General features: G+C 43.4%; 1 protein-coding gene across 1 annotated transcript; it reads right to left on the reverse strand.

Annotated features, from left to right (window-relative positions):
* Window positions 1-832: 832 nt before the first annotated feature.
* Window positions 833-6,237, reverse strand: LOC139917393 (keratin, type I cytoskeletal 50 kDa-like). The gene is made up of 7 exons (XM_071906507.2): window positions 5,757-6,237; window positions 4,390-4,472; window positions 3,548-3,704; window positions 3,274-3,435; window positions 2,520-2,645; window positions 1,491-1,711; window positions 833-1,055 (listed from the first exon to the last, which is right to left on the reverse strand). The coding sequence occupies exons 1-7, from the start codon at window positions 6,171-6,173 to the stop codon at window positions 956-958; spliced, it is 1,266 nt and encodes a 421-aa protein (XP_071762608.2). The 5' UTR covers window positions 6,174-6,237; the 3' UTR covers window positions 833-955.
* Window positions 6,238-9,061: the final 2,824 nt, after the last annotated feature.

Genomic DNA, 9,061 nt, shown 5'->3' on the forward strand with positions numbered 1-9,061 from the left:
GAGGCTCGCCAAAGTCAACAGTCTTTAATCATGTGGCATCTTGGCATGTGTTGTTCTGGTTTCTCTCCAGTTGAGTTTGTTTTGACAGGAATCCAACCGGAGGACTGACACCTATCTGCTTTGCTACCGCAGTGCTAGCTAGCTTATTACACAATGTACTGTTAGCTCAAAGCAGCTGGATAATGTTGAGTCCAATTTATTCATAAAGCACATTTGAATAAAAACAGGTTTATCATCTTCATGTGTTATTTACAGGTCAGGAGTTGGAAAGTGGGGGATTTTAGAGTTTCCCCTCCTGGTTTTCAACTCTGTCAAATACTAGTTGTCACGCTTTCCTCCATCTTTTAAAGAAGGGGAGGAGCTTCCAGCAATCATGGCTCCATCAACTCAATGGCTAACACCTGTCACTGTACAGCATGATTGACAGGCCAACCCAAAAACAAACAGACATGATTGCCATTGGTCATCTAACAGAAAATGTCTGACACTTTCACCAGCAGACTATCCTACCCCACTTCCACAGAAAATCTCTAAATTAAAGTCCTTCAGCTGAGTATTAGGAAGTTAATGTGCTTTGGAAATACTATTAATTTGGTGTTGATGTCTTTTATTATCTCAATAAAATTGGCACTAGTTGTTTTATTAACAGACTTTGCCATCATATATGTCCCTCAGTTACATTCCTGTGCATTTATTCATGTACTTGGTGAGTAAAGAAATAGAGAAAAGAAGTCTGTGTTCAATTTGAATGCTACCGGCTGAGTGTTGCCTGCTTTATAGAGAGCAGAAATGCCAACACAGAAATACTGAACACACACACACACACAACAAATTTGTCTCAGTTCATCAGAAGTTTTTTATTTCTTTATTTCTGAGAACGGTTGGCAGCATATGTAAATGGGAAGATGTTCTGTGCTGTGACATTTCTTCAGACGTGTTCAGTCCCGGATGTGTTTCAGTCAGTTTCGTTGGCAGCCTCGGAGCTGTCCTCCTCTTCGTCCTCGATTTCCTTGGTGACAATCAACACCTTACGGGTTGTAGTGGAGGCAGAGGGACTGAGGGAAACACAGAAACAATAGCCAGACTCTCATATTAGCCTTGCTTTCTCTGCAAAACCAGTGGATACCCAAATGCAGCTACATTTTTACATTTTCATACAAAAAAACTACAAGGATTTATTCTTGTCAGGGTAGAAAAGCCTCTGAAACAGCATTTAGACCATCATGGGACACTAAAATTCTCCATTGAAACCCAGACTGACCCAGACTACTTTTAGGGTTAGCAGCTCCTTAAGGCAGGGTGACCCACCCATCTATTCAAGGGAAAAATAACTTAAATGAAGAATTAATTTAATTTTAATTTTGCAGGTTTTTCAGGCTGTTTTTCTGTAGCTGTGGTCAAGGAGGAACCTCCGTCATCGGATTACACTGTCTGGCCAATATCTGATATTTAATAAAAGTCCTGTATCGGCCCGGTCGAACCCTACTCACCTGTAGAGCTCTCCGTCCAGCAGCCTCCTGTACTCGGCGATCTCCAGCTCCAGCCGGGTCTTGAGGTCCAGCAGCATCTGGTACTCGTGTCCCTGGCGCTCCATGTTGGCCCTCAGCTGGGCCAGCTGCTCCTCCAGGTTGCTCACCTGTTTCTGGTAGCCCGCCAGCTGCATGGCGTACCTGTTCTGGGTGTCTGCGAGGGTTCCTTCAAGAGAAGCTTTCTGCAACGGGAGAGCAGGGAGAAGATGGGGTGATTACAGATTCTCTTGGCCTGATTATGAAACCTGCGATAACGAGGTTTAGTGCAGAATACAGGGCTTGCAGGTGACAACGGACCCTCTGGGGGCCATAGTGCCGGTCCAGCTGATTGCGTTTCCAAACATACATTTTGACCATCTCAGCAGAATAATTGATAATTTCACCACTGATATATCTGATGGATTTTGTTTAGATAATGTTAGTACTAGGATCTGGTCAGCTACCCATCACTGCCTTGTAAACATCTGATTTGAACCCTAGCTAACGTATCCAGTAGAAGCTAGTGTACGTTAGTAGTGGCTATTAGTCGCATGTTAACATCAGTTGCTTTGCTAAATTAGCCTGCTAGCTAGCTAATAGATAGCTAACAAAGCCAAAGAACCAACAGTTTGTTCAGGTTAACTGAGCTGACTCTTCTCAAGCTACAACTCAGAGTGTTTTGGAGTAGAGACTAGGGCTAAAGACAAGACAGTTTACTGTGTCACAGTAACCAAATCCACCTTATCACACCATTCACTTTTACTGAGAACGTTACTGAATGGATCTACAGCCACACCACAACAAGCTGACTCAGCTGCTCTCTGTTTCTAGCTGGTTGTTATAGATTTAGCAGTAGCTGCTACAGCCAATTCTCCACCTCCACGATGGAGCCAGTCATGGCTACTCAGAGATTTGTGATTCAACTGCAAAGCCTCTATAAATGTAATTCAAGTTGTATATCCATTCAGATGTCTTTCACCAGAAATCTAGAGGAGAACAAGAATGACCCACCATGCTGAGCTGCGCTTGGAGCTCGATCTCCAGGCTCTGCAGTGAGCGTTTGACCTCTGTGATCTCGGAGCGCGATGTCTGGAGCGTCTCGGTGCTCACAGCAACCTCCTTGTTCAGCTCGTCTGTCTGTAAGAGGAAAGTCAACCAGAGACAGAATGTAAGAAATCACCTCTATGGAAGATGCAAGTTGTAGGAGGGAGCATCAAGGACGTGCATCAAAAAGTAAATGGGTGATACTGGAGGGTGAGTGCAGATTACGGTATCATGATGTTAAACACCCAGCTTTATTCTACTGTTTATTCTATGCTGACTGCACTGAACCAACCATTTACCTTTAGGGGTAATAAAGTCTAGCCTGAGAATTGATGTTCAATTTGACCATGGACAAATCATGTTATAACAATGTAATATCTGCTTAATAAATGCTTACTCTGGATTGTTTTCAAGTGTGTTTTCTATGATTTTATTATTTTTTGCCTTTCTTCTGTCCTTATGTGTAACAGAGTTAGTTTTGTCTCCACTTGCCACTGTTTAATTCTATCAAAACGCGTCTTATTTTTTGTCAAATGATTGCATGCTTGCAGATATGGGGAGGTGGTGTCCTTTGCTTCTTAACAGTCTGTTTTTTGGGGGGGTTTTTTTGCTTGCAAATGGTAAGTCATGTTGTAGATGTTCTGTAAAATTATTTTCCCAAAGTTGTTAAAAGCATTTTAAAGAGTAGCTAAACCCCAAACCAAACATTTCATAGCCTTACCTTAGCCTGGAACCAGGTCTCCAGCTCCCTGCGGTTCTTGGCGGCGACGGTCTCGTAGTGTTCTCTGATTCCAGCCATGACAGCAGACAGATCCTGCTGAGGAGCAGCGTCCACCTCCACGTTCACCTGACCTCCCATCTGGGAGCGCAAGGCCAGCAGGTCCTGGAGGAACACATATTGTAAGGTATAGGTTATGTATCTTATGTGATACTTGATAATGAACGTCATCATCCATGCCTCATTTGTAGATGTTAGATTGTCATTTCATTCCCACCTCCTCATGGTTCTTCTTCAGATGGATGAGCTCGTCCCTCAGACCTTCGATCTGCATCTCCAGGTCGGATCTTCCAAGGGTCAGCTCATCCAGAACCCTCTTCAGCCCGGCGATGTCTCCCTCCACGCCCTGACGCATGGCCAGCTCGTTCTCATACCTGTGCAACATCAGACCATCAATCAGCATGAATCACATCAGCTGCTTTATCAAATCAAATAATAACTGCCTCCTCCTGTAACAGTATGCTGGCCTTAGGCAGCTGAGAAAGTTTTTTTTTTAATTGTAGTAGTGCATTGTAGTTTTTATTCTACAAACATTTCTTGGAGGCAGAGCTGCTCTGGAGGCAGAATTAATCATTATTGGTTGAAGTAAACCTCAGTGGGCGGAGCCAAAGAACCATTTTTTTGCCATTCAAGTTAGCTAGTTTGAATTGGAAAGAAGGAACTCTTTGCAGTGGCATTGACTTTTTTATTCATTCATGATGTTGGAAGGTCAGCAGCTAGCTAACTAGCTTACCTAGATAGCTCTAGGCTAGTTTGGCTAGTTTGAACTTGAAGCTCAGCTAGCTAACTAGCTAACCTAGATAACTCAGTATGGATAGATTGTATTTTTTCAGTTAGCAGCAGAGCGCTAGGCTTCATAATATTAGCATCCTCCTCTCTTACCTCTTGTCTTTTTCACTGGGCTTCAGTCTAACGTTACTTAGCTAGAAAAAATGTGATTATTTGGCTCCGCCCATTTAGGTTTAAGTCAACCATTGAGATTATTTCTGTCTCCAAATGCTTTGCAACAAAAACTCCAATCTGAGCCGATGTAACTATTGTAACTCTTCATTTACTCACTTGACCCTGAAGTCATCTGCAGCCAGTTTAGCGTTGTCAATAGCCAGGTAGAGCGCTCCATTTGTGCGGGTGGCATCAAAGATCTGAAACGATGCACAACACAGCGGGTCACACAGATGTCAGGGAGGGTGTGTTTCCTCCAGCTCTACCTTTAAGTACTTCTGATCCAGTAGAGCAGTCAGAGTATACCAACCTTGTTCTGAGGGTTAAGGAGTTTGTAGCACTTAAGTATTATTTACAAACTATTTTTCTATTGAAACTACAGTATATTCTATTTCAGCTAATGCTCCAGGAGGGAAGTTAACACCAGACACCGCTAAACAGGGGTAAATATCGGGTGTGGCTGGCAAATTTGTCTACTTTACCACTTTGGCAGGCCATCATGCCGACATTTTACTCAATTGTATTATAAAAATATATTACAGAAATGTAGCTGAATAGTAAAATAGTATAAATGGCTTCTTAATTTTGAGATTTATCAGTGACTGTGCACTGTTGACAAGAGTACAAAGTCTCCTGCTCTGATTTCATGGATTAATTTGCTTTTTCCACTATGAACATTGTGAAAAACTTGTGTATTCCTGACAAAGGTCTCTTCCCTGAGCACACAGCTTCACTAAACCATTCAAATTCAGGTTATAGCTGACCTTTGCTTTTATGTGTCACAATGTGTAATTATTTTGATTCCTTTATAACCTCTCTGTAACCTCTTATTAAGAAAGTAAAAAAACAAAACGTTGTGAATATATTAAAGTGTACACCAACTTCAAAGGTTTGTGAGGCACAGCATGTAAATGTGGGCTACACAATCAATTGAAAGATAAAGAACATATGCAAAATTTCCCTTCGTAGTTGTAGTGTTTTTTATTCGTATCTGCATATTATGCAAACCCGGAGTGCATGGCGCCTCGGCGTAGCTGGATCAGTTTACAGGTGAGTGTATGTTGGGTGTGGCTCCACCTGTATCGAGCCCGCAGGACAAATTATTATGTCTGGCAGTCAGTCTGCCTCTTTGACTGTACCACAACTGAATTTGGCTCAGGGGATATTATGTTTCTGACCTAAATTTTGCTGAGGTCTTTCTCAGCAGATGAACACTATTGTTCAGCAGACTAAGCTTTTGTTCAGGCGAAGCTTTTTCTTTTTTTTTTAAATCAAAATAAAGGCTCTGTGTACAGATTAATGGGACGTCTTCATTTTCAGACTGCATTCTTGTTTTCTCCTCTGATGAAGTTATCACATCACCTCGCATTTCGAATCTTTCTTTTGTGCCCTTTGAAATCGTATTACTACAGAGTGACAAAGCGATCTAAATCAGTGTTGACTCTGACATTGATTATTGCCCGGTCTTTGACCAGCGGCCTCACCTGGTCCTGAAGGTCGCTGATCACAGCCTTGAAGGCGGTGCAGTCGTGTCCCTCAGGCTTGGTCTTGTTCTCCAGGAACTGCCTGATCTTCAGCTCCAGCTCGGCGTTGGCCTGCTCCAGGCTGCGGACCTTGTCCAGGTAGGTGGCCAGACGGTCGTTCAGGTTCTGCATGGCGGCCTTCTTGTTGTCAGACACGTCGATGGCATCAGACAGGTTGAAGCCAGCCCCGGCACCGGCACCGGCACCGGCGGCGAACCCTGACCCGGCAGAGAACCCTGACCGGGAAGAGAAGGATCTAGGGACACTGGAGCTGGAGATGCGAACCCCAGTGCCGTCGGCGCCGCCGTACACGCTACGGGCCCTCATGCCACTGATATGGTTTCCCCCAGAGACGTAAGAACGTGAGAAGGAGGACATGATGGAGGTCTGCGGTCTGTCTGTCTGCTCTGGATGGAGAGGAGAAGAGAAGACTGAATGTGGAAAAGGTTCAGGCACAGCTCCTATTTATGCCACCACAGAGTGAGGGAGGGGAGACGAGGGTTTCGGCGGTACGGCCCCCACCGCCTGGAGGCAAGAGCTTTGGAAAACACAGACGTAATCAGACCGCGAACGGGACGGGTCCTCGCACAAAGAGACAAGCCACAGTCATATCAGAGGAGGAATCTTAAGTATACCCCGTTGCACAATGATATCACTACAGGAACACCGCAGCATGCAATAAGTTGACTGGGCCTCTCTATTTGTTGTGTTGCCTCTATCTAAAAAATGTGACTCAGAGGTGTTGTTTGCTCAGGTGTATCTATTCTACTCTGTTGGAATTAGTCATTTTATCCATTTTAGATTGACTTTTTTTTAAAGACCACAACTCTGACCCCCCTCTTCTCTACCTGGATTCCTTTCTACCTGTCTGTACCTGTCTGTTGTTCGAGTCTGATGTCTGTTCTGGGACGTGCGGAGCGACAGCCGCACAGCAACAGCTTCTCTCTGTCTGCTGCTGTTGTGTAAGGAAACAATGAAGTCCTTTGTGTCTGTTCTTCATTCAGTCTTTATTCACGTGGACAGAAAAAGACAAGCCTTGCAGGAAATTGGCAGTAATTTATCTTGCCACAGGTTTACGGTGACAGAATATCATGTGGAGTAATAAAGTTTGCTGTAGATTTACTAATGGCAAATGTTGGCAAAGTTTTTGCCCTTTTGTGGCAAACTATTTAGTTTATTCAACTAATAAGCCACATCAGCAGTTTTCCTCCAATTTACCATCTTTGACAGTGTGATATCAATACAACTATGCAAGGTTTATTTCCTGTAGACTGGCATGTTAATGTGACATATTATTGTTGGTACGTATTGTATAAACCTTCAATATAGTGAATCTTGCATCATCATATGTAGGCTGTCAGTGATTGATGGTCAGAAAGCATTTTTTTTTATCTGTCGCATCATTCAGTATGAATCTTCTTCCTCTTACATTAAAAACGGTGAGTGTGTTTTTGTGAGCTACTGTTTCGACCTGGGATTGGCATAAAGATCAAAGGGAAATCTTCAAAGGGAGTTGCCAGGATTACCTGGCTTCTTTTAACATTGACCTACTAGGAAATTAGTGTCTTGTTTGGCCCATTGTTACATTAAAGTGGAAGATTAACGCGCTGACTCCAAGCCGACCTGCAGTCTCGACTTTCTGACTTTTTTCTCTGTCTGTGTGTGTGTTTATGTGTGTTTGTGTGTGTGTGTGTGTGTGTGCGTGTGTGTGCATGTATGAATGAGCGTGTATGTGCATGTCCTCTACTATGAACTGTCTCAATAAAGTCAAAAATACTCACTGGAGCTGGCTGCTACCTCTTTCTTTCTTTCTTTCTTTCTTTCTTTCGTTCTTTCTTTCTCATAATAAAGGCTTACCGGTTCAAATCTGGTCCAATTTCTGTGTGAGCCTTGCCTCACTGCAATCTGAATGGAGTGTTTTGTTCAGTGGAACCATTTAGAATAGCCAACAGCCTCTCCCTTAGGAAGCAGGATTTTAATATTGTTTGCATACAGTCAGGGTTGGTTTGTTTTTGTTGGAACTGTGACAGTCCAGCCTCGTAACTGCCAACTAAATAGCTAACTAACTAACTAATTGAGCTGTTAAGATCCCTGCAGTTGCCGAGTCGAAGGTTTCCTGGTCTTATTAACTGTTGTTTCAATAACTGCTGTATTATTAACTAGAGGGATGCTTTTCCCCTGCATCCTCTTTCAAACCCCCCCCCCCCCCCCCCCCCCCCGATTGTAGGCAGAGTCTTCCAAAGATGGCGATGGGTGACGACGTGTTTAGTTTTTACCCCAAGACAGTGATCCAAATAAATCAAAAGGACTTATCACCCTTTTCTACTGGTTTTTTTTCTGAGATATTCTATTGAGTCTTTTTGCTTGCATCAGGTTTACACAGCTTCAGCTCCAGAGCAGCAGCCTGCAGCTGGTAGGGATTCAGCGTCAATTCAATGTTGCTCTTCAGCAGGGAGGATGCTTGCTGTCCCGGAGGCTCGAACCCGACCTGCTGCCCCTTCACACATCAGCGTGGATGGATGTACAGAGTGCGTATGGTTTTTGCTCTTGGATTTTGCATCTATATCATGTGTGAATTTGCGCTGATAAATGTAGATACAGTATGCAATTTAGTGGACATTTTTATCCAGTGCACCTTATAGTAACCTGTGTGCAAACATTTACACACATTTAGGTACATTTAGCATCAGAAGTCCTACTATGACTTGAACCCCTTGCAGTGTTAGTGCCATTGAACCACACAGGACCGCTGGTTATACTCAGGTCCAAATTCATTAAGATTGCAGTTTTTATATCGACCCGGAGCGCTTTCTGATCTGATGAAAACCCTCTTGTCTTGCTTGTCTGACTTGTTGGTGAAAATGTTTGTGTCTTGCAGCGAAGGTAACAGCCGTTCTGATCGGCCAAACTCTTAAGTCTTTACGCCTCCTTTCAAAAGATGTTATACTGTACTGTGCTGCAATAAATTGGGGAAGTTGGTGTTGTGAAGTGTTAGTGAATTTGGCGCAATCTTGATTTACATGACCTCACCTAAAAATAGGTATACATAAAATTTACATATGCATGCCCATGATGGACACAAAGAGGCTTTATTTTTTGATCAGCGCTATTAGGCAGCTTTCCACTGAGAGTGCAGTTAGAGAATAGCATAAACCTTTAGTGAATCTGGGCCTCTTGGTCTCTAACACTGAAACCGAATGCGAACCACTGCAGTCAGTTTCTCTGACTCTGAATGAGCGTTTGGACAGAAGACACAGCAGACGATG

The sequence above is a fragment of the Centroberyx gerrardi genome, chromosome 7, assembly GCF_048128805.1.
Source record: "Centroberyx gerrardi isolate f3 chromosome 7, fCenGer3.hap1.cur.20231027, whole genome shotgun sequence".
Classification (NCBI taxonomy): Eukaryota; Metazoa; Chordata; class Actinopteri; order Beryciformes; family Berycidae; genus Centroberyx; species Centroberyx gerrardi.

What these genes read in the sequence shown, in the direction of transcription:
- LOC139917393 (XM_071906507.2), bottom strand. Translation starts at nt 6,173, where the DNA reads ATGTCCTCCTTCTCACGTTCTTACGTCTCTGGGGGAAACCATATCAGT. An exon ending in TCAGCGACCTTCAGGACCAG is followed by an intron (nt 4,473 to 5,756) that starts GTGAGGCCGCTG and finishes GCATCGTTTCAG; the next exon opens with ATCTTTGATGCCACCCGCAC. An exon ending in CTGGACGGAGAGCTCTACAG is followed by an intron (nt 1,056 to 1,490) that starts GTGAGTAGGGTT and finishes TGTTTCCCTCAG; the next exon opens with TCCCTCTGCCTCCACTACAA.